Source organism: Anopheles stephensi, chromosome 2 (assembly GCF_013141755.1).
Source record: "Anopheles stephensi strain Indian chromosome 2, UCI_ANSTEP_V1.0, whole genome shotgun sequence".
Taxonomy (NCBI): Eukaryota; Metazoa; Arthropoda; class Insecta; order Diptera; family Culicidae; genus Anopheles; species Anopheles stephensi.
Window position 1 is genome coordinate 14,437,639 of NC_050202.1, and position 26,275 is coordinate 14,463,913.

Consider the following 26,275-nt stretch of genomic DNA (forward strand, 5'->3'; position numbering starts at 1 on the left):
TTGCATTTTTTTATCGCGAAAATCAAATTGAATCAATCACAGCCCCGACCGAATGACGAGCATACCGATAGATTATGATTGGCTGGTAATAAGATTAATGTCGTAAAATTAATAACCAATGAATTTGTCTTACATTTACTGGCTATGGTAAAGATAAGGATATTGATTTACGTATTTCATTTCTGAGAATTTTTAAGAAGAAAGAACAAAAGGGATGCGGGCCTGCAATGTTTGTAATATTTGATGAGCATCGAACTCAACAAAGCATTGCACACTTTTTGGCTTCTTTAGCTAAAAACAAAATCTTTCCTTTAATGACTGTTAATAAAATTATTATTATTTATGATTTTGAAACATAATTTGAAATTAATGAAAAAATCTTTTTGGGTAAGGTATTCACAACAAGCCTTCAATCCATTGATAGCATCGAATATCTCGTTTTACGTAAAGAAAATTCTATTGCCTAAATTTAGGGGTTTAATTTTACTTTTTTATATTTTTTGTTCCAAAGTTTTCTATCGCTTTTCTATGTGTTAAAATTATTGTTTAAATTTTTTTTCAATGTTTTCAAAGTACATATAAATTTCAGGAAATAAAATAAATCCCAAAATGTAAACTATCATCCCAATGATAAAATCACGTCCTGTGCTGCTCATATCAAGCCAGTTACTTACATTATTCTCAAATAAAAGCATTTCAACCCACTCACACCCCATTAGCGCTTCTAAAACAATGATTTCCACTGACAGGTTGATATATTTCACCATCACCCCTGGGCGACGGTTCCGAGGGTCAAGTGCAAGAAAAATCTTCACACTTCATCAATTAGTATAACGCTCAACAGCTGTGCGATTAGTTCAAACCCGGTACCGGCAGGTAAATTAATAGCCATCCATTTGCCCTCGACGATGCTCGCCAACGCAAACGAGTCGAGCTGAAACTTCGACACCCGTGTGTGGGTAAGATTTTTCCTCCCTAGTTTTTCTACCGAACACCGTGGCGTGGTATCGCTGGCCCGAGCTTACTTACCGACTCGAGTAGAGCACGCGCCCGTCCTGGTAGAGGCGCACGAACTTGTTCGGCGTCGTGATGGTATGCAGATAGCTTTGCTTGCCATTGTAGAAGTACGTATCCGGCTTCCAGATGCGCCCGAGCATGGAAATGCTGAGTGCTAACGTGTCCTGGGCACCGCTGAATGCTAACCGCCGATCGACCCACGACTGCCGGAAGTAGCAATCCATCGAGTACGTCTGTGGGAATGTGAAGAAAAGAAAATGGAAAACTAAATCAGAAGAGTGAGCAACATGCTTCAACAATCTGAGTGCACCACAATTATTCGAAAGGATTGTAGTAGGAAAATTTGCAAAATAAGAATCGTATTCGTTCTAAGTCGGTGGTCAGAAGAAGATCTTCCCATATAAATTCTTAACAATAACTATTTTACTCTGTTTCTTCTCCTACCATTTCTTTTTTGTGAGGGCTCCTCAAAGCTATTCAGCGTGATGACACTTTAAATTAGCGAAAACTAATAGATACTTCAACTAATTGCTACAGGTAGAATTGTTTGATTCGAGCAAGCCTGAAGGTATGCAATTTATTTATTTTTCAAATCGACCGGTAGGCCCCTTCGAGGCAATCGGTTTCTCGAGTAGCCAAGCCGATTTTGATTGCTTCTTTAACGGATTCTAAGAATTATATTCACTTAAAATATGTTCTTATCTTATAAATTACGGCTTTATCATTATCTGAGAATATTCTTTTTTACAAAATTGGTTTTGAAGGTATTTTTTCAGTTTTCCTATCCTAAGACACCATATTCGAAGACGACATGTGTATTTTTCTCCTAAAATTGATACACTAAAATTGTATTATTCAAGTACTTAACAACAATTTCACAATACATTTGAAGATTTGAAAAGTTTTCATGAAAAAGTTTTTGAAAATTGCATACTTTCAGGCGCTGTAAAAATTTAATCACGAATTTACGGAACGAAATCTATTGAAGATTGAGTGTGTTTTTCAAGCTACTCTGTTATTTGTTGGAATGAAAATATTTCTTCAATTCTTAATATTTTGAAAATGTTTTACTCGTTTTTATAACATTGAAAACATGACAATGTATTGCAATGTATTGTACGTCATTTATCCCAATATGTGAGCAAAGCTTATCGTCTCTTTGCTGATCAACCGACATAAGAAAGGAAAACACCATCCACAAACGACTGCTATCAATACACTATCAATCAAGAAATATGCTTTTGAAGTCATTGACAACGCGACTATACAGCGGCTACAAAAGGGCAAGCGCTATCACTGTTCCGATATGTTTTTACCACACAAAAAAACTGCTTCGTCCCGGTCGGTCGGTTTACCTGAACTTGAACACAACAACACGCGCGACAGACAGACAGAACCGAATGCAGAGCTCCATCGTAAGTGCCAACAATAACAAGGGGAGACGCGACAAAAAGCAGCTACCACCACAACATAAATCAATATTCTACTTCTTGTGCGCTTACATTCACCGAAGGGACAAAACGTTTCAAATCGGGCCGTGTTGAATGAACCGCAACAGTAAAGCTCTGCCGCTACGTTCCGATAAACTCCTTGCACCTTCACTCGTGAGCACTATATTAATAATCTGAGGCCCTCTTTGCGACCTCACACAACAATAAGGCGGTGAGGATCTTCTCTACCCTTCCTTCGCTTTCCACTTTATAACACAGACACACACAAAAGAGATGAAAAATCCGGCGAATTGAGATGTTATGTTACACATTGTTGATTATAATGTACTGTAGCTGGTAAGGAACCATTTTCTTCTAAACCACCTTTCGGGAGGAAGAAAGCAGAGTCTTCCTTCTAGCTTTTCTTGCGGGCTGTTTACAAGCTGGTAGGATCAATGTTTTGTAGCCAAAAACGGGAGAAGAAACGTTAAGAATCTTCCCGAACTATGTGAAGAGTGAACTCTCGAAAGAAAGTTCCCGAAGACCCACCGCCAAACACCGAACTATGGCATGGCAACTATGCAGATGAGGGTTTCCCGGTTATTTGATCTTCTGTGTGCTCATGGATGCTGCTTTATGGGAGACAATTTCTCCTACTGTCAAACTATCGGTGCTATGGTGTTAGAATTCAAGTTCTTTCACTTGGGACGTACCAGGAGTTCCTGCAGAAAATTTGAAACTCTTTAATCTTAAGCTCAAAATAAAGACAAGATGAGAGTAAAAGCAGGATATACCCTTAAAAATAATATTGTAACAAAATGCCCTAAAGCAATCAGAATGGAGTCAAAGATGGACGAGTCAAACATAAATAAGCAACTAAGCAAACAAATAAAGCACAGCATGGCATACAAAACAAAACCCCGTTGGAAGTATTTTAAAGCAGCACACGTACATTGAGCCACACTGACCACAAACGGCGCAAAAGGTCCAGAGGGCTCAAAAACCTCGACGACGGTCCATGTTTCCTTCCTCGGTTAGACAAAATGGCTGTGCTGCTAACAATCCTTCTCTTCAGTCCACTTTCATGTGGTTTTTCGCATCCGATTCCAACCGAACAACTTTTTCTTGCGAACAACTTCATACGACGCAAACCCAAAACCGTTTAATCAACGCACGTTACACACGTCGGTGCTAAATGCCAAAGGAAAAACAGTATCATCATCATCATCGCTTCTCGCTCGCTCCTCGTCTCACGCGGCCGAAAGTTTCCTCATTTTCCACGAAAACCGTTCATCATTCATCTTGTGACGATGCGTGTGCGTGTGTGCGTTTGTGGGAGCGATTTTCCCATTTTCCCGCATGTTTGTTGGTCCGTTTTTGCACCTTTCAGCATTACAAATTCACTGGTGTTTGTTCCGCGGTTCAGTAGCGATGTTGTAAGAATGGAAGGAATGAGCATGGAAAAAAAGAATTTCCATTTACCTTTTCCCTTCACTCTTGGTCGTTCAAGAGAGTGTGTTTGTGTGTGTGTTTCAGGATAAAAGTTTGCTGGTCAATATCTCCGGCTATCACGGCAATAAATGATCGGTTATCACTTACCATATCCACCTCGGAGATTGGCCCCATGCTGCGCACCATAATATCGACCTCGATGATTGCCGGCGGTCCTTACGAGAGAAGGGGGAAAAAACAGCAGCAGCGGAAGCAGTCAAAATACAATATGATGAAAGTTAATAAGTCATTCATCTGCACAGCAGCTTATCGCGGTGTACAGGTACGGTACAAAGTTATATTGGCAGGATTACGACTGCCAGCAGGGGATGGGGTGGAGTTCCCGTGAATTTCCGAGCGATGTGATTGATTTGATCGGTTGTGAGGGAAACTAATTTGTAACCAATCTACTTCTACCCTCGCACCCGGTAAGTGGAGAGGAATGTCAGGGATTGAGCTTGCTAATGACACAATTAATAAGCTTGCTGTAAGTTGATCGTTGCTAAGTTTCCTGTCGGCGTGAATGTTCAGTTCACCGTGTGCACAATTCATGAACTTTTCCGGTGGTTTGTTTTGTGTGAATAACAGGATTTGAGTTGCTTTAATTTCAAGATCGTTAGGAATTCTTATTACTAGATTGAGTTTTGAGTGAAAGCACCTAAAGGTATGCAATTTCTGTTTAAAGCTCTAATACCTGAGTGCCAGCTGGGCAACTTGCAGAGTCAATTTGGATAAAAAAACTTTACAAGAATCTTAATTTTCTCCCGACATTTCGTTAACTTTAGAAAATGATCTTATTGATGGTGAGTGCATACTTTCAGGCTCTGTTAACCTTAAATCAAACCGAAATCACTGAATTCAATATTAATTTGATGTACATAACGAAGCTTTGTTTTTCTTTAGATAATCGTCGTATTTAAAACATTTCAAGGCACTATAGTTCGTCACCGCATATAAAATAAAACGCTTTTATATATACATCTATTTGGGCTGTAGAGTGCTGCAGACAGCAGCAGATGAAACCTGTATCGACGAATACGCCTAAATGTATGCAAATCAAAAACTTAACACTGCAATTCATAGCGTAAATTTCAGGGCTTACTGAAAAATTCGGAGGATTTCGCTACTCCAATAATCATTGGATTCTTGGAGACACTGTAAATCGCTCACAATACTAACATACATCATACCGATGAGAATATTACGTTTATTCCAAACATCTCACCATGCTCAACTTGTAATGAGCGAACCATTTCCTGCGACTCATAAATGCATATACAACTACACCAACCGGAACCGGACCGATCATCGCATTAGACCCCGAACGGCATTGAAAAGGAAACTTAAATCATGTATTTAGAAACGTTCGTCTCATGCAAACGCCAAGGATGAACGGATCTCTCGCAGACGTAAGACCACCATCACCACCGTTAATGACAATCGTCTGTCAAGCGCATGATTCAAACGGCCCAGGAACGCTTTCAACACGAAACGCATCAACCGGTAATGAATATTGATGGAATGGAAAACGGCGCAGGCTTCTTTTCGGAGTTTTACGCGCGTAAATATTCCGTCACTTTTCTTTGCGCCGAAATCCGGAACCGTTTTATCGTTTGGCCCAGCAAAACACCAACCATCGATGGATTGCATCCATCGTGTCCCGGTCGGTTGTCCGTGGCGAATGGACATGATTAACATTTTGATAGCATTTCCGCTAAGTCCGTTCTAGCTCCTGGAGCGGACCCGGTTGTTTGCACCGTTGGTCCGTTCTCCCGTAGGGCTGACTTTCAATCGAACGCTTACCTCCAAAGTCCGGTCGTATGCTGTTGTCGTAGCCCCGCAGCAAGTTGTCCAGCAGCTCCGATATGTTCGCATGGTTGTTGCGCTGTGTGAGCCGGATGGCACCGTGTACCGGGCCGGTCGGGGCAAGGAAGTAGCAGGTCCCGATGCCGATCGCTATGTTGCTGAACGATCCGAGGATGATGCGATTGATGGTGATGAATAAATTTGCTCCCACTAAACCGACGGCCGTCGTGTGCGCAACGGCCATGGTTGCGATCGGAACCCGCCCGGGAAAGCGGGCGAGTGAGTCGCCGTTTCGTCTGTGCCGTGCGCGTTATCCTTAATTAATCTCAGTAGACGATTTTTGGTGAGTGTGAAGGACTGCACCGGACCAGCGTTACACGTGGGACCTGTAAAGCCTCGAGAAAATGGCTGATGGTCCCTAACGGAAACAAGTAATCGAATTGGAGTCTCGGATCCTTCGACACGCTCTCATGTTGACCCGGTTGGTTTAATCACACGTCACCAGTACAACGACTGATCTATCGATCATTCGGCAAAATCTGGAACACATCCTGCATCAGCCAGCTCAGTAGGCCAAGTTCAATACACCACAGCAACCAACCATAAACGATTGATCAGAAACTGGTTCGATTGCATTCTGTCTGCATTCATCCCAGTGGGAACTATGTCCTGGTGTTGGTCTGAAACGAAACAAAGAGAAAATACGCTCATAAGCAAAAGAAGACGCTCCTCCATTCACCGAACCACGCACACAGAGATAAAGGATGAAAGTTGAAAGGATTGTTAGTGGTTTTGTGGTGGTGGGCAAGCTGACTGACTGACTGACGTTCTCAACCCTTCAGGGAAAAACTGAGCCACACTTTTTTTCTGCTACCGTTTGATGGGCTTCCGTCCGATGCTTTTTGTTACATTGGCTCCATTTTTTTGCCCTTCTTTCGTGGCCATTTTTTTTGCTTGCTAAAGTTTTAAACCCACTCCGAGGGATTCGAGCCCACCCAGCCACCATGGTCAACGGTTGCGGCTAGCACGGGCAGAGAATATGACCCGAAAGCACCCCGAAGGGATGCTTTCAGCTTACATTACAATGAGCTTGATGCTGGCGAATTTGTCTCTCTCCCTGTTCGTACAGTGTTCGCCCTAAACGGCATTTGAAAACCCATTGCGGCCTGTGCCACAACAAGCTGTAGGTGTGAGAGAACAGAAAGGTAGAATAGAACTTAAGAGAAGGAAAAAAAACCCTCCTACAAATTCGAATGACTTTCCATCCCCACTTTCCACCGAACAAACATTCCTAAAACAAGGCCGAAAAGGCTCACAAAAAAATGGACCAACTCGTGTACCGAGAGCTCGTTCACAGTTAGCAGGAGGATGCACGAGCCTGTGAACGACTGCACCGTTGCTCATAAGCGACGTATTTCATGCACTAAGATTTATGCTTTTTCTGATACGCCTGCCGGCCGGTGCATAGTTTAACACTTTTGCTACATTAAATATCGCGCGCACCGGGTCGAAGCACTCGAAATGGGACAAGTTTTTCCCGGGGAGCCAACTTGTCTTGCTCCCCGATTCTGTGATTATGTTTTGTCGTTGGCTCTTCACTCTTTGTGGATGGGTTGTAAGGGGAGTTTTTTTTTATTCGGGTGACATTTTATTTGGTATCACTTTGGGGCATGCTGTGTGCTAAGTAACTTTGTTTGTCAAATGAAAAAGTTTCGTTCCTATAGACTCGGGTGGAAAGTCTGGTGTTTTAGGCAGTCGTTTTCTATTTTCTTTTTTTTAGTAAGTTTCCTCTCTTTGTGTTTGCAGTATTGTTAGCGGGATTTACATGTGAGTATGGTTTTTGGATGGGAACAAGGTGTCAGTAGAGCAAGAATAACCCGAAAATCACCCGCAATCTGATTTAAATTATTATCACTATATAAGAATGTCAATTTTTGTAGAAGATATTAAAATTAAATACTTTTGATAAGAGATTGAGGATGAAAAAGATAGGCCGGGCTGATTGTTTCCACATAGCTGTCCTAAGATCCCCAGCTAATACAACACCAAGATTCGTAGTATTTCATCTGATCGATTGTTTCTCTAAACTTTAGGTCACTCTTGAAGGACTCTTTTTAAAATTGTATGTGCCTGTGATGTAGTTGCATCCTACAGAAGACATTTGATTCACAGCATTTGCAATACACTTTTTGAGAGTTAAAATGCCCTCATATATTTAAGTTGGGAAAATGAAAAGAAGTTAGGTGCATTATCCAATGGTATAATGCCAGTAAGAAGGGGTTTTTTACTGAGCAAATATTTGAGTAAAAAGCAGTAACTCTTCACAATCCAATTCAATAATTGATTCGTAAATATATGTATCACTTCTAATAGTCAACTAAAGAAGTAAAATCTGTTTATGCGTGATGTAAAACCTAATTTTAAAGAGAGGTTACCCAATACAATTTCGTTTGTTTATACAGACTTAAGGGTCTCCGGTAGATCGGCACCGGTCCTCGACACGGCAGGACTGGGGTTACATTCCCACCCAAATCACCTTACCGCACGAAGAAACGGACTTTTCTGCTGTGGGTTAAATTAAGCGACAGTAAGCCAGAAATGGCAAACCGAGACCTGTCGAGGTTGTAGAGTGAATTCAAAAGCAGTAGAAGGTCTCTGAGACTTAATTCACCTCTTGAAGAACAGCGTTTGAAATAAATACTAATAGCAATAATCTTATGCTAAATATTTCGCCCTAAACTCATGCAAGAATTCTCTCGAAGTAGCTTTACTCCAGAGATCTATTAGGCAAGTTAAATAATTTGTGTGGCGACCCGGTGAACCGACGGAACCGATCTTCACATGGCAAGACCGGGGTTCAAATCCCATCCGAGCTGTTTATCTAAAGTGGGGACTCACTATACAACTATGACCCAAGAGGTCGTTAGGCCAAGAAAGATAAAGAAGAGAGTAAGAATACTAATATGTGCAAACATTACCACAGGTGGACAATCAGTCGAGTAAGATAAGTCAATTGCGATAAAGCGATAAATTATAGTGATATAGCACAAATCAGTACAGCTACTTGTTGCTTTGTTTTATAAACTCTTCATTGCAAAAATCTTCGCAACTTTACGTCAAAAGTTATTCTGGAGGTCCAAGTAGAAGTCAGCTGTCCTATAGCTATGTAACAATGATCGGTATTGTATATGACGCATACACACGGTTGTGAGCATTTGTTCCGTCAAACTCAACGAAACGATCATCAGATCAGGTATCAGCATTCGCTAGAGATGTTTAAATTCTACTGGACTATGATATAAAATTGGTTTCAAATTTTAATTTTTGTTTAAGACTAATTTAACTTAATCAATAAGCAATAGAAGCAATGCAGTCAGGCTTTTTTATTTTAATAAAAAATAAGCAAAATCACACGCACACAAATCTAATCCTGGACGCTTGAGTACACTGCTGGTAACACGGTAATTTAGTATAATCACCTAATTCTCAAATAAAATCTACTTGTTTCGCCCGGATTAACAGATTACAGTTCACAGCTCGCCCTATTGCATCCCTTAATTTCTACCACACAATTTGTGTACACTTTTTGATGGTACCTTAACTTTTGGGCACAAAAAAAGCCCTGTGGTTCAGCCGTAAACCTAAAACCAAAACCCAAAACCCTCACACGGGACAACCGTGAGCAAGTAATATGCCCACGCAAATGCCTCCAGGTGGTGCCTTTGCGGTAATGCGGCTTTCGCGTCTGGCCAGGGGTTTTTGCGTTGGCCCGGCAAGCAAGCAAGCGTCACTCTAGCCCAGCGGCTGAAGGATTGTTTTCGTGCGAGCAAATAAATACGAAAAGAGGATTTAGGGCGATTATTATCAGGGGTTTTTTTCGGCCCGGGAGCTGAGAAGTTATATTTACGATTATCATTTTATTGCTCGCGGGGTGTCATAAACAAACGGTCACGGGCAGTAGAATCGGATGATTTTTTTAACGGACCATATTTATTTAAATTTAACTATACGCTTAATTTAAGCTGGTTCATAATATTATTGAGACTTCTTGTAGTTTTAATACAAAATTTGCTTTCTTTCTTTTAAAGATTTTTTTTTTATTGACTCCATCTCATAGCAATCAAATTCTCGATCTCACCACCATTTTTCATTTAAAAAGACGGCCGGGATAAACCCCCCCATCACTTTAGATTTACTGCACATGATAATGGCGATTAACTTCAATTCATTAAGCTGCCATTTTCAACTACCCACACACACACTAATACAATGGAAAACAATGCCATCAACGTTATTGCCGTTTTGCAATAAAAGCTCATAAGCAATGTGAGCCACCACACTTTAACCAAGTCCTAGACTTCCATCCCCATCCCCATCCATATGTGTGCCGGCTGTTTTCGAGCCTTATCACACTGTCTTAAATCATTGTCGACGAAAAAAAGGGGGGCGAAAAATTGCGAAAAACAAAATTGAAGAAAAGCGCCGGGTTTTTGCCTGAAGTGGTGGCATAATTGAGCATGGCATTAAAATCACCGCAAGGGCTATAAAATGCTCTCTCTCTCGCTTTCTCTCTCTCTCTCTGTTCTATTTTCTTTTATCCTTTCTGGAATTAAAATTTCCTTTTACCAACCATCCTGTAGCCCCTCAATCTATGTCATAGTGGTCCTCAACAAACCACACATCTCCGACCCGCTGGGTTGTGCGCGAGATTCAATTACAGTTTGCGATCTCCCATCTACCCCGGGAAAGGATCGCATCCAACCGGGGGAGGTGGGTGGGGCGATAACAGAATTATGATGCTTTATTGTTTCCAGACGGCTTTTTAGTTCACTTTACACGATTTTTTATGCCCGACCGTCCCTTGCCACTAGGAAGAATCCCGGTTACGGAAGCGGATGGTGTGAGAGACAGAATTAGGTTCCTTTCGCTAAGTTTGCCAAGAGTACGTCTTGCATGAGAAAAAGCCGTCCCAAAACCGATCCGTATTTGGGAGAGGTTCCTATTTGATGGAGTTTTGGAGGGAATTGGTTTATTCACATCCGCAAACTTTGCCTCCAACTCTCCAAGCTCCAAGGTCAATTGAGGCTCAATAGAGGAGAAGGTTCGTCACAATGTTTGGGACCCCGTTTTGCACTACTTAAAATTTATACACAGACAGAGCCCGGTTGCTTTGGAAAAGCAATCATCCCCATCCTTCCACGGTGTTGACCGAAAAACGATTAAGCTATTCTAGGAACCGTGCTAAGAAAAAGAACCCTCACCGAAACACATCTTGCGACTTGATTAGAGTTTTGTTGATTTCCTTTCCGGCACAGCACATAATCAAAGAAGCAGACCGGTCCATGCTTCAAGGGTTTGCACAAACATCCTCTTCACCAGCACCGGCCCGAAGACAACCTCACTACGAGTCCTGGAGCCGTTGCTTTGCTCGACTTCAATCCTTCACGGTAACGAGAAGTAACTTTAGCTTCAAGAAAATCGTTCCACGCCAAACCATGCCAGCGCATCGGGCGAAGCTAGTAGTCACCCATCCTCGCGCGTGACGCACTTTCTCCGTTCTGCCCGAGTGAGCAAAAACTTTCATCCCCACACGCGAACTATCTCCCACCCGCCTCTCTGGCTGGGAAATCCGGGAGGAAAAGTAAGCGAAAAACGCTATTATAGGCTCGGCAATCGGACGACCTGCCGAAACCACTTGTTTGTGCACGCGTTTACATCGCTGCCGGTGTACACATGGCCTGTGGCGGACGATCACTTCCAGGACACAAACACAATCAAACCTTTTCCCCGAAATCATTCGCCTGATGTCTATCCCGCCGAACGGGAATGTCAGGAATTCTGGATGGAATGCGTCCGCTACGGTTCAGCACACTGCATTGGGAGCTTGATGCCAAGGGTCCTGGGTGAGTGCTAACAAGAGATCTCCTTCGGTGTAACCCGGTCAATGGTAGAACTACTTTTCTCGGAACGAAAAAAAAAAACCGGGAAAATCGGAACTACTGGAAGCGATGGTTTGGGGGAAATACACTGACCAAAGACGAAGTGTTCCAGATTGTGAGGGGCTTAAGCGGGAAACGGATGCCAGTGACGGCGCTTGTCAAAGTTTGTCAGCAAAAGGATTTGTGCTTGGGAGCAATCGCAACTATGGCTCGGATTGGATGCCATTTCGATGCAGACAAGAATGCTTTCCATATTGTGCCTTGCTATCCACCCATGGATAGTTCTTTTACTAAGAATTGGACGTACATCTTGCTGGTTTCATTGAATTTAAATAAAAATAATATTATTCCAACTTTCCAGCAAAGACTGCTAAATGATTTTGTGATGAAAATCTGTATCTGTAACCTTATTTATTAATGTTGTTTTTTTTTTACTTTATCATAGATAGATTTTATCATTTTATTTTTTATTTATTGAGTATTACGGTCCGATGCCGTATTGTCATTTTTATCATTTTATTTATTTGTATTTTTAGTACTACGGCTTGGCGCCGTATTGTCAGGTTTTGTCTTTTTGTTTTTCTTTTTTAATTTTTTATTAGCTTATTTATAAATTTTTATTTTATTTTTTATTTAATTTTCTTATTTGTTTATCATGTTTTCTTTTTAACTTCAATGTGTTGAACATGTTTTCTTTTTAGTATCAACTTATTTTGTATTTTGTTAAGTTATTTCTTTCTTAAGCTATGTTTATTTTTATTTATTTTTATTTTCGTATTATTTGTTTATGTTTTCTTCTCAATTTATGTAATGATTATGTTTTGTTCGTAAGATTTTTTTATTTATTTCCTAAAATTAATTTTTCTTTTTTAATTTTAGTTTTTAATAATTGTGCATTCAACGTAATTTGAATTTCTATTTATGAACCTTTTCATGATTTAGTTTAAAATTCATTTTTACTGTTTGCTTAATTTTCATGTTTGTTTTTTATTTTTCCATTGATTCGTTTATTAATTTATATTTATGAATGTATACTGTTCATCTTTGTTATTTATTATTTTTATTTGAATTTGAAAATAAAAATACAGTGCGTTTCAGGCACGAAAAATATCACAAATTGTTTTTACAAACAAAAAGCAAACCTTGTTTGAATTTAAAACCACTTCATGTAATGTTACTAAATTCTTCTCATCACAAAAGCACCGTAAAGGCTAAGGACCTAAAAGACACATACCACAACCATTCCCTCTAAACCAACAGCCAACAGTACTCAATGGAGCGAACTGCCCGCAAAAGTATCAACGAAATACGGTGACACTTAATGAACTTATCGACTTCCGATCGCAAGTGCTCTGTCCCTGACAAATCCTGCCAAAACCCCCGTCCGTCCGTTCGTCCAATGCGTCCAGGCTGTCCGTCACAAGCGACGACCTACGTCTTTCGGCACAGTTCCTCAACTCAATGCTGCTGCTGAAGGCAATCGAGAATCGATCCCTCTAATCAATCGTTCCTGCAGTCATTTTCTGGCAAGTCTTTCAAGGCAACCTCCAGAGATAGCGTAACATCTTCCGCTGACGATGGTAAGCAACAGCAACCAAAAAAAAACCTTCCTAAAGAAATTTATCTTGTTATCCATCATTTCCTTAGCACGGGTTGTTTTGCTTTTATTGGACGGTCTAGCTACCCGACCTTAGCCTGGCACTTCCCACGCCGTTGTGGCACTGAGTGTTCGTGCGAAATCTTTACACACTACTCAACAGCAACGGCGTCAGATTCCGGCGGCGACCGGCAGCGTCATTCGCCGCCTCGCAATCACTCGCACAGAAATTGTCAACGATTTTTGATCCATCGGTTCCGAAACCCCCCGTCCGGTGCTTCCCTTTTGACAAATCGTCTGCTCAAATATTGACTCCAGCGGCTCCATCAGACGCAACGGGACGCTTGGCAAAGGACACCCTTCTATCTGCTTCACTGCATTTCCGGTATTTATTGCATTTCGCTTCCAAGACACGCGCCATCCGCCCGCTGGCTCGTACCAAGGCGCTTGTGGATATTCGAGCAACCACTAACACTGCTGATCGGGAATTACGTTTACCGCTCCCGTCGACGCGATGGAGCAACGGAAATCGAAACCAACGGCAGAAGGCACTTACGGCAGCTCGACGGGGCAACATTCCGGGAACGTGCGCGTGAAAGTTGAAGCGGTTTGAATCGATTAGATGGCTTGCTTGCCAGGAGATTGCTCGGCGTCTCATATGTCGATTGATGTATGCGCGTGTGTGTGATTTTTCATCAACTTACGCAAACTGTGAGATGCAGATTTACACGCTCGATGTAAACGGTTGTATTGTAATGCAATTACGCGACTGATTTCCAATCACGTTCGGCACAATTGAGTGCTTGGATGTCGTACGATTAAAAAGCACATATGTGTTAAGGGTTTTTTTTACTAACCCGGTTGGTTTTTCTTTGGAACATTTAAATGCATGATTAGATAAATTAGAAGAAATGTAGTTCTGCCAAGCTATATTCTAGATAATTATCGTGCGTAAAACTTTGCTATTCGACATTTAAAGTGATTGCATTAAATATCAATAATTCGAGTAAAAATCATGAATGAAGCTACTTCTGAAAGCACATAAAATTTGATAAGGATGTTGCTTCATTACAGAACAAATCAGCAATGCAGCACAATTCAAATCTTTTGAATTAAATAGCTGTTATACGTTACATTGCCTAACTTTAGGCGTTTTAGACAAAAATAATGTGCTAATTTCTGAAAAAAGATAAATACAGTCCTTAAGACATTCAAAAATAAACCACGAAAATCCTACCAAGTAAATTACACACAGCACTTCCATACCGCATTGTTCTGATTAGTTGAAATCATATTTTCCGTCCATAAGCACAATCAATTTCCAATCGGCTGCAGTAAGAACCAATAATTTTCGTTGCGCCAATGCCCTTCCAGCGCCAGATCCTGGATTGGCGAGCAGTAAAACACACACTTCCTGCTGATTGACATTTTTCACCGCTGAAGTGATTTGCAAATAGTGGATGAGAAAAATTTCGTAAAAACCGTCTGCTATCGCTCGGTGTTTTCCAGTTCTTGGAAAAACCTCCCGACCGCCTTCAGTACCAGTGTCTAACACGACGAACCACATCGCCAAATGCTGTCACCTCACTTAAGTGGTCTCCGGGTTGGTTGGGTTTCGCGTTGCTGTACTCGTGTTGAATCCCTTCCACCGTTCTCCCCTTCCCCTCCCCATCCCTCCATCGATGACCCCTTTGACAGCAGCGAAAGATGAAATCACAGTTCACAGACTTGGTGAAATTGAGGTTAGCGCGATTTTCTCCAGCTCTGGTGAAGCAGAAAGTTCATCGATCCACAGAAACCACAGACCCGTGTGTGGTGGTAGCTGCTGCGGAAGCTGCTTACTAACTGGAGATCATTTGCCGTTGCCTCCGATTGTTCCGCAGGGGGAGAGAAAATGAGCGGAGCAGCGGTAGGGTAAAAAATGGAATATAAAACGTCGATAAGACATTGCCGGCGCGTTGTTGCCCCATCTTAAGCTGCCTTTCATTAGCACATAACGTGAAGTACACTCCCGTCGCCCTTCTAAGCCCAAGGGCAGGGTTGGACAACTCATTCCTTCCAGCCTTTCGCAGCAAGCAAGCGACGGAATGTCAGGCCAAAGGCAAGAATTCTTGCGAAAAGTTCTTCTCCAAGCGCTTGGAGCATCTGTTGCTGCGGTACGGCAAGCCAACTCCGTATCACGATGGCACGAAGCACAAAATCACACAGATAATGGCAGCATGGGAAAAGTGCATGGGAGGTTTCCGACACATTTTCCAACTCCCGGGATTCGTAGTACGCTTCCGATGACTTTCAATCTCTCAATGCCAGCCCATCGCTGTACCAAGGGTCTGGGAAGGGTAGATCGAAAGAAAAGACGATGGGAGGTCACGATAAAATCGTTATGTGATTTTCATGTGACATCGCCGGATCGCCACGGACAGGTGGTTTGACGGTCACGATGACGATGATAATGGGTAGGCAATGATGATGGTTGGTGGAACGTTGGCCGATGGAGCAGATTAGCCCGACGCTTGGCAGTATAACTAATGATGCCGGATTTTTCTTGCCAAGCTCTTCCCAAGAACACCCAGCGGCCGATAGGGAACAGTGAAGTTCGCGATAGGGCTCGAACTGCCGCGGGCAATTATCTGATCTGTTCCCGGGAGCACGAATCCCAATAACTTTAACTGACGTGACTTTGCGTGTACTCCAACCCCCGCTCAGAAAATCCGGCCTGCGCGGAACGGGGGGAACCGTATTAAAGCACACTGACACCCTTCATTTCCATCTCCGGCACCCTTATTTGCCCGAGGTCGAGTGCCCGGAACACTTAGGCTAACGCGTCTTCCCGTGACATCAAGAACATTGATGCGGGCTCGGATAAAGATGATGATTATGATGAAGATGGTGCTAAACTGACCTTCATGTTGTCCGGTTTCATTGTGCTGGGTGGAAAAAATATGCTCGGGTTACGATGACCTCCCGATCGATCAACACTGTTTGTGCACTTAACCTGGTTCAAGTGACGGATCGGGTGCTTGCAAATTGAGGTCGATTGAACGCAGGCACGATAAAGGGTCGATCGAACAAATGGAACCGAAACCCTATCACTGAACGTTAGGGCTAGTTAGAGTGAATTTTACCCCAAAGGGCAGATGAATTGACTCTCAAATGTGGGTTTAAAATTGGCGTAAAATCCTTCGGTGGATGGTATATTTTAGGGTAAAATTAATTGCAGATGCAATCATTTTATGTTCTTTTTACAGAGGATGAAATTCCTAGAAAGCTTCTGAATTTATTATACCCTAGGTCAGTTTCTCGTTTACTGAAAATACTCCTGGCATTTTTATATAACTACCTAACACGTTAGTCAATCACCGGTGTCTGACAATAGGCCTTCCGTACATACTACTTTAGCTACTGACGATTTATTGCATGATTCTCCGAGTATTCAGTAAATTTTTTTATCATAGCAATCAACAGATCAGCCAGCTTTTAACCGCTTTTTTGATGAAAATGTTGCATATCATATATGTATTGCATCAAGCACACACTGCTGTTCCACCCTTTTTATCAAGGAAAGGAGTCCATTTCTTTGAAGGAGTAAAGGGAAACACAATATAGGGTGTTTTATCAAGATATGCTAACCTTTCTTCAAACGAGCTCAGACTCAAAATATGGTTCAAGTTCAAATAAATTTCAATGAAATTACCAAGTTGTGAACACATATTAGGTAACACCGAACATATTGCATGGTGCTTAAAACTCATAACGGTTAGCAACTTCAAATTTGTTCATTCCAAAAGAAGTTCAACACAATTTGTATCATTTTCCCTTCTACAACTCACAAGCTCACGAGCAAAAGAAAATTCAAGCAGCACAAGTTTAATTAGGAAACTCGTTGCGCCACACAACCAGCACATCATATGTACAAAAATGTACGCACCAATTACCATTCGATAAAGAAAGCTTTCCTTGGATTCCCGTATTAATTTGTAGACGGCTCCGGCACTGAACCGTCATCAAAAATATTTTCTTTCAACACTTTCACCGATAATGATGAGATCGGCCTTTCACGATTACATCTCCGGCGTGACTTTTACCTCACAACAGGTGGAGTACCAATTAAAAGTATGAAACTTTTCCCGGTGGTTCCAATTTTATGGATCCCGTTCAAGACGAGGGAAAAACAGAATTTTATGACTTCGTTTCCTTGTTGACGGATAATGTATTTTTGAACGGCTAAATTATTCACACTTCACCATTAATGATTTGAAAAATCGATGGGCGTAAAAGTGTTAAAATGATGATGGGATTTGCTTCTGGTCCTCACATGCTGCTTGTTAATAATTAAAAATTATACCTGCGAGTGGACATTTCAATTAAACACTCAGAAAATCAAAAAAAAAAGAACCTCTCTTAACCACCATTTACAATGAATTCCACACACTTCAAGCTCTCACTACGCGCAGCAAATGGGTTCGCGCTCGATCATTAGCATATGAGAAGCGTAAAACCCATCTAGACTCTTCAAAAACACACAAATAATCTCACCACTTCTCGTTGGAATGGGACTGCATCGCATCAGTGCGGGAATGATATCCCGCTCGTTCGCGGTCACAAAATCGTTCGCTCATCAGAATCAAAACCCCTTAGACCGGTTCGCCGCTTGGAAATGGAAATGTTGACATTAATGTTTTATGTATTTTTGGTATCATTGTGCACCACCCGCTATCGTCTTTCCGGGTTCTTTTGCCGTAGGCTTGACCGGACTTTTTATGGCCCCCTCCCCCTTTTTTTCCTCACGACACCCAACAAAATGACCCTACAGCCGTGTCGGGATCGGCATGTTGACATCGGAACACACAAACAGAACGCGGGGTGTTTCGGGGCATTAGAATAAATATATGTGCGAGCGCCCTCTTACTGTACTTAACCTTAGTTGAATTTCAATAGACAAGGAGTGGGTTTTTGTTTCTGGTGTTCTCGTGAACTCGGGAAGGCGGGTTGGCTCAAATTGAGGCACAACATATGCTTGCTGGTGGGTGGCGTCATTACGAATTTCGTTTCGGCTTTGCTTTTGCGCAGCGTATTTCGGTGCAGACAATCTGCAAGTGGAGCAAAAATGTTAAACATCAACATGATGGTGGAAAGCAAATAAAACGCGTCTGTGATGTAATATTGTCCGATTGGAAGTTTCTTTGGAAGAGCTTAAGTTTGTCTTTTCAGGACCGGGGCCGGTTGAAATGTAATCGTACATATGAGTTTGTTGTACTTTCAAGATTGTTTTAAACAAAACGAAAAAAAAAAACAATAAAAGTTTAGATACTTCAAAGCATTACGCAGTAGGGCGATTATAAGTTAAAAATATATTTAAAAAATTGGTATCAAAACAAAGTATTGACTAAAAAAAATTCTTAATTTTAGTTTTATTCTATATTATACTTAAAAACTTCTTAAATTATTTCAAAATTATGAACTGTTTTTGAATTATTTATTTTAAACAAATAGTGTCTGCTATGCAATGGTTTAATGATCGGAATAGAACTGTCAAGTTATTATAAAACTAAAGTTGTCCTTTTCATTGTCGTTTACACCATAATTTTGCAAAATTTACAGTCTGCAGTCTTACAATTATTAGCCCTTTTTAACGATGTTGATGGAGGCGCCCAGTACTTTACAGAAGTTGTTAATGGAGGCGCCCAGTACTTCACATACGTCGTAGTAAAGGAGGCGCCCAGTACTTTACTGATGTAGGACGTCGCAGAACAAACGGAAAAGTTGTTCCATTCTTCATAAAATTTCCTTGGACTGCTGATGTATTCACGTCAAATGTATTAATAAAATCCATAAACGTATTAGTTGACATTCCATAAGGCCCCACTACATTTGACTAACCAAAATTGCCGGCACAAGAGGTTAAAAGCACTTTAATTTTAGAAAATTCTGAAAAATCCTAAAATTCCAATTATTAGTGATACAGTAATGGAATACACTTATCTGTTCAAACAAAAAATCTGCTTATAAAGTCAGAGAAAACTTGAAAATATGTTTTACTCCTCTTTTTATAACCCCACAAAAGCCTTCACAGGTAATCGTTTGTAATTTGTATTCAACGCTCCCATCAACGGCCCAAGCCGACACGACACGAGCCTTAGATTTTGCTTGTTCAAAAATCCAATTTCCATTCCTATAAAGAGCAACAAAATCAGAACGAAAAAGGAGCAAACCGTTATTAGCACCCATCTGTTCGCACGTAACAAAGCTTCGGGCCATAGATCAGATCGGAAAAATATGGCCCACGGTAGCAGTGTTACCATGAGTGGTACCTTCCGGGCTGTGCAATAAACCAGTGTTCGCGTACAAAATGGGGCCCATTTGATCCTGAACTGTCGTCACTATCGCGTGTCGCCATCGCCTTTTTCATCCTCAACCCCAAAAGGGTAAGTTGATTTATATCGAAGGTTCGAAGCTGCCGAGATAATGTAGCGTGTGACTCGCCAAAGGACTCGACTTTACGACCTTCGACGGAGAGCAATGGGTGTGTGTATGTGTCTCAAACTCCATAGTGACATTCCCAATCTTACCATCTTTCCCCCCGAACCGGATGTACGGTTGAGCACATCAAATACCGAAAATCCACGGTTTTCTCACCTTTCGCTCGACAAAATCGGATCGTAGCGTCTTCGAAATCGGGCAACCGGATATCAGAAACATTCGACGAACATTTGGTTGCTCGGTGTCGGACGGTTCGTGCAGCATTTTTACATTATTATCACCGTAAGGCATCCGAGAAAATGCTCATGTGTCGAAGAACGCGCGCGGCCTTGTCTGCCAGTCGAGCCAGCCGATGTACTGCACGGAGCGAGTGTGTTGTGCAGTCGCGAGCGAAACCGTATGGAACCGTCTTTCGGTTGGGAGCATTCAGCAAGCACATTTTCCGTTCCGTAGCTCAACCAGGCGCAAGGCGAAGGAATAGCACATGAGCATTCGACCTGTTTTTCTCGTCGGATGCACTGGAAGGACAAAATCGAAAGTGCACGAGCAGGTAAGAGGCGCGGGAGCTAGATTCGATGGGAAGCTTTACAGTGAGTGGCATTTGCATAAGCGCCCGTAAAAAGACCGGTGTGAACAGGTGAATTGAAAACAACAGTACGGTCCCGATGCAGAGCACATCATTAAAACAACGTCGTTAAAATGGTGATTTATTGATGCTTTTTGATGAGAGACATATTTGGGTTTTTGAAACATTTTTGACACAAACAAAGACAAATTGGAACGTTCAAGGATGCATTACTTGTTGAAGTAATGTCAATTTCACATGTAACTAGTTTTAGAATACTTTGTTAAAAAAAAATTGTATTTGTTTTATTTATAAACCTTCACAAATATTGAGAAAAAGTTGAAGCATTTTCTTGTATATCGAACAACTTCAATGCTCGACACCACAATCGTCACCATGCTGGAACGGTTAAGGACAATCGAAACACAAACAGGAAACCAAATCCTCAAAAATGGGGGGCAAAAACCCCCCATCGGCGACACAAGCTTCTGCATCCGGTGGATTATTCAGATAATGCAGAGCTCAAGTTGTGTCTGCGTCCTTCCCATAAGTTGCTTTTTGCTGAACGAAAAAAGAAACGGAATCAAAACCAAAAGCCTTGGCGGTTGAACAGCTCTTTGTGCGCCTTTTATTGCGGCATAAATGCATGCAACTCACCAGCAACCTTGATGCATTTGCATTTAAAGGCAGATTTGTGTTTTGGCACCAATACTCATTACCGATCACTTGATTTATGATGCTGCGAGTCGTATTTTTTTATATAGGAAGATGATAGAAAGGATGTCAAATTGATTTTACTTTAAGTTTGGCTTGTCTATAACTCTCACCCATGCTCAGTAATCTATCAGCGCCATTGGCAGCGTATTAATATCATCAACACCTGGCGCACTTTCCAGGCCAGCGAAGCCTACGAACTTATCAGCGAAGATGAGATGCACCAAAAATAACTCACCAAGGATTTACCACCTCGGAAGGGTTTTTTTTTTTTTTTTTTTGTTAAGCTCAGCCACCGGTCGGTTGGTCAGTCTTTTGGCATTAATCCAACGATACGACAGGCGATGCGATCGAGCATAACCGCCCAATGTTGATGGTTGTTAAAATTATCGTTATCCTCATGGTTCGGTAGGTTTCGCGTGACGATGTAAATTACTACCGGCGCTACTTCATCTCTATCTACTGCACAGCGTGTAGAAAACAATTTTTTTCGCTGTCTCGTTCTACAGTGAGAGAACTTGACAAACAGCGGGACTGTTAAATAACGCTTACGAAGCATCGCATTGCATTGTGGGATTATGGAATGAGTTTTATTTTTCCCGACCGCCATATCACGATGAATCGGAAGCGAAATCGGTGTAATCTCACTGTAAGCCGTAAATAATCAATCGATTTTACTTTTTAATTTTAACTGCTTGTCCTTTATTCATAAAAAAGCTTATTTTTTTAATAAACGTTTGGTAACGTACTAATCGTAAGCTTTTTGAATACTAGGTAATTATTATTATAATACCTTTTCTCTTTTGATAGCTCAAACCCGAACAATATTATTTTTCAAATAAAATTGAATTCAATCTGTAACGAATTTATTGTCTAAAAAAAGGAACAAAAGCTACTAACAAGACTAGGACTTTTTTTTTTTTTATTCATAAAGAACAAGACTAGGACTTATCCTCAGCCAAATTAAATTAAGGTAAAAATGTTTAATATGGCTGATCGAGCCCTCGTGGGGTTCTTGTTCCAAAGAATGTCTTCTTCAATTATGATATAGTAGGGCTAATAGCTTTGTAATTATTATATACTCGTTTTATTATAAATCATATAAGCTTCGTTTTGCTTCATCATTGTTATTTTTCTGCCTGAAAGTTATTTCGTTCACTCGTTCCCTCTCTTCAACTTTTCATCCCTACAATAACGTCCGAATCCCCGTTAATCGAGAACTGACCGTCAAGGCTCTTAGTGTTTGGTCGAGTATTAGATTCCCCTTCACCAACCTTATTAACTATCTGATAATAAATTGAAGCGGGTTACCTACTATTTTTCTGGTCCCCTGTGCAGAATATCATCTGCTCTCGGGTCAGATTGCTGAAGGAATACTGCTTGCCGTCGGCTGCGATCCTCGGGATGATGTCTGGGAGCTCCTATTAACTCTCTCGTTACAAGGAAAAGCAAGGTCGGTTGTTTGGCTAGCAGTTAGCCATCAATATACATGATTAAAAACACTTTCACTTCATCTCTCCTGCTTTTTATATTGATGAACCTTCCCGTTCTCTTCTGAATAGTCTTCTGTTATTTATTCCAAAACGTCACACTGCAATAGAATTCAGAGATCTTTGAATTCCAGATCTCTAGATCCCTAAATCAATCTTAATATATGCAAGGGCGAGATTAAGAAGACATCCGAAACATCACTGTTTGAGTCTTCAAAAATTTGAATAAACGTTAAGGACAATGTTTTTTAAAGTAGTACGCAAACTTTTGATATTTTTGATCACAAGCCAATACTCATACTTGATAACTTACTTGATCGATGTGACGCTAGATGTTCAATGTTCACAAGTTATACTTCGTTTCATTGGCTTGATGAAACTTTATCTTTTGATAATCAGAGAGATTATCGATGTATTAACACATTTTAACATTTATTTGACCTTGGGGACTGATGTAACGGCCTCAACCCAGAGGCAGACAAACAAAGCTGTCATCAGCGTAACAACTATCAGTTTTACGATACAACCACTTACACGACACACTGATACACAATCTGCCGTCGGCCGAATGTTCATGTTCGCTCTCATTAAACTGTGCCCATCATAAAGCATCTGAAACGTATTGCTTTTCCCACGGTTCGCGACAAAAAGAATGAAACAAACACAAACTCATAAAAAAGTGAGCACATATCACGAAGGAAGGACATACCGAACCGTTACGCCGACTTCCGGTGTACCATCCGCAGACGATTACACACGCCCACCACCCAATTGACGCGCCATAACACAGCCACTCACAATAAATCACTTATTTATTGACGCACTTGCCGACGACTCGGGCGACAAATTATTCCTTCACCTCCGTTGGACGTCGGACGCGTGCAAAACTTTTCCTACTATTATTGCAGTAAAAGCCACGGCCCATCATCACGGAGGGCTCACGGCTCGATTTTATTTTTGTCTTGCCTTCCGACGGTTGGTAGAATTAACGAGTAGCGAAAGCATTTGTTGCTCGTCCGAGCCGTTGCCCGGTTGCGCTAACGATTGTCACGATTTATGTTGGTCGGCCCGGGTTGGACCAACAGCAAGCGGCCGTTTTTTGGCATGCCGTTTGTTTCGGCAAGAAATCATGCAATCCCGGAGTGCAGCTGTGGTCGCTGTGGTGAGTTGTTTGTGCAACTGACCACAAGAACGTTCCGAAAGAAAAGGCTGCCCTAAAATAAGCCGAGGATCTGTGTCAGGGTCTTCCCGAGCCAAACGGGCAAACGGAAAACACATTGCGTGTGTGATTGTGTGTGTGTGTGGTAACATAAAGAAAACGAAAATTATGCTCCATCTCTGGCACCGTTTTGCTGGGTGCATTTTGTTTGGACATCTTTCAGCAGGGCGAACAAACGAGGAAGGATCGTTCAGATATGGTTTGGTAATTAAAAAGCAGCTTGTTTTTGTGCGCTTTACGAGAGTAAATATTTCTAGCTTAAATCGGAAAATATTTACGAACCTAAATGAAAGCAAAGTTTGCGGTGGTACTGAAAATTATGGAATTACTTTTAAGTATGAACAGAATACACACGCCAAATCAACACGGTTTTGGAAGCCACTATGGAAGCAACTGGAACAGCCGTAGTTGTTGAACCTCTTTTGTCTGGATTCAAGCACATTGGAATTAAATACAGATCAGTTAAAAAGGAGTGAAAAGTGTAGTTTAGTTTAGTTGAGTGTAGTAAAGAAATACGATAAATGTTTGTGACATATTTTGCACAGTAATAATGTTTTCTATCTCAGACAGAATCTGCTGAAAGATTCCGTCTGAGGTATATAACACAGCTAAAAATAATAAAAAATATATAAAACCAACACCAAAACACGCAACATTGAATATCATAATCAATTACTTACTTATTTATCAGGCGCTACAACCGCTTTGCGGTCTTGGCCTGCTGCAACAATCCTCGATACCGCTCACGGTTCAGCGCCGTCGTCTGCCAATCCATTATCCCTGCCGTTCTGGCGGACGCATCAACGCCATCACTCCATCTCAATTTGGGCCTACCACGCCTCCTCTGTCCTTGTGGATGGCCTAAAAGGACTTTACGGGCTGGGTCGCCCGGTGTCATTCTCATGACGTGACCAGCCCACCGGAGCCTGGCGAGTCTAATGCGCTGTACGATAGTGAGATCATCGTACAGCTCGTAGAGCTCGTCATTGTAGCGGCTCCTCCATTGTCCTTCCACACATACGGGGCCAAAAATCCTTCTGAGCATCTTTCTCTCGAACGCGGCTAAGAGGGCTTCGTCAGTTTTGGACAGAGTTCATGTCTCAGAGGCGTATGTGAGTACTGGGACTATAAACGTTCTGTACAGTCCCAGCTTCGTCCGTCGCGACAGGTATTTAGAGTGGAGAAGTTTCCTCAGGCTGTAGTATGACCGGTTGGCAGCCAGCACCCTTGCGCGTAACTCAACATCAACGTTATTGTCGGTGATGACTTTTGACCCCAGATAGGTGAAGTTTTGGACAACTTCGAAGGTTCGATCACCTATCTGTACATCAGCCCTGCGTAAATCAGTGTTTGTTAGCAGGGCCGCTGGTGGTGCCACCATCATTTTGGTTTTCGTCTCGTTAATCTCCAACCTGAGGTTCTGTGCCACACGCTCGATCCTTTGATAAGCTTCTGCTACATAGGAGAGCCTCAAACCAAAGATGTCTATGTCATCAACGTATGCCAGGATCTGGATTGACTTATAGAAGATGGTCCCCGAAGTTTCCACCTCGCGGAGTCACGGATGGCTCTCTCTAGCACCAGGTTGAAAAGGAGACAAGCAAGCCCATCTCCCTGGCACAAGCCCTTGGTGATAGCAAAGGGCCCTGAGAGTTTTCCATCCACCTTCACCTGGCATGTGATGTTGGCCATTGTCATTCGTACAAGCCTGGTAAGCTTGGCCGGGATTCCAAAAGAGCTCATTGCGTCGTACAGTTTTACCCTGGCTATGCTGTCATACAGCCTGATCATGAACGTCGAACGGCAAAAAAGCTTCATCAAAAAGCTCAATCAATATCATAGAAGTGTTCGAGCTGAAATCGTTTTTACTTTAATTTGACGGTAGTTTTTCTTTTGCTGTATTTTATTTGTAATTTATCGCTCTCTGTTAACCAAATGGTCATGCAGTTTTGTTTATATTTTCAAAAAATCGATGTGACATTCGTCGATTCGAATATGTTGGATGATACCATATTTTCTGCCGTTCGATTCGACGTCTCCATTCGATTCGACTGCCGTTCGACGTTCATGATCAGGCTGATAGGCGGCTTTAAAATCAATGAAGACATGGTAGGAGTGGAGCTGTTGCTCCGCCATCTTCTCCAAGATTTGCCGCATCGTGAATCATAATCAATTAGTCAAATGAAAATCTTTATTGAAATATAGAGTTTAAGAGATATTTGCTTCGTTAAAAGAAGGCGAAAGCCGTCACAATAGCATCCTTATAACTTGTTTGTTTTTTGTCACATCTATGTCTATCGCTACAGACTTTTTAAGTAGAGAAGCTTACTCAAGCTGTAGAATGATTGGTTGGATAAGCTTCTGAGCATATTTTTTGGTAAGCTTCTTCTACTCAGAAGAGTCTCAAACGAATTATGTCTGTGTGATCAGCATAAGCCGATGATATCACTATCGTGCAGCGAATAAGACTCGCCAGGCTCCGGTGGGCTTGTCACGTCATGAGAATGACACCGGACGACCCAACCCG

General features: G+C 41.7%; 1 protein-coding gene across 1 annotated transcript in view; it reads right to left on the reverse strand.

Moving 5' to 3' along the window:
* The window catches only part of LOC118504164 (gamma-aminobutyric acid receptor alpha-like), a 55,270-nt gene that overhangs the window by 16,571 nt on the left and 12,424 nt on the right, over positions 1-26,275 (reverse strand). The window contains exons 4-6 of the mRNA XM_036038299.1: positions 5,742-6,424; positions 4,047-4,114; positions 1,030-1,250 (exon numbers count right to left, since the gene is read on the reverse strand). Of these exons, the coding sequence (XP_035894192.1) occupies positions 1,030-1,250; positions 4,047-4,114; positions 5,742-5,988 (536 nt within the window). The 5' untranslated portion in view covers positions 5,989-6,424. The remainder of the gene's footprint in view (positions 1-1,029; positions 1,251-4,046; positions 4,115-5,741; positions 6,425-26,275) is intronic.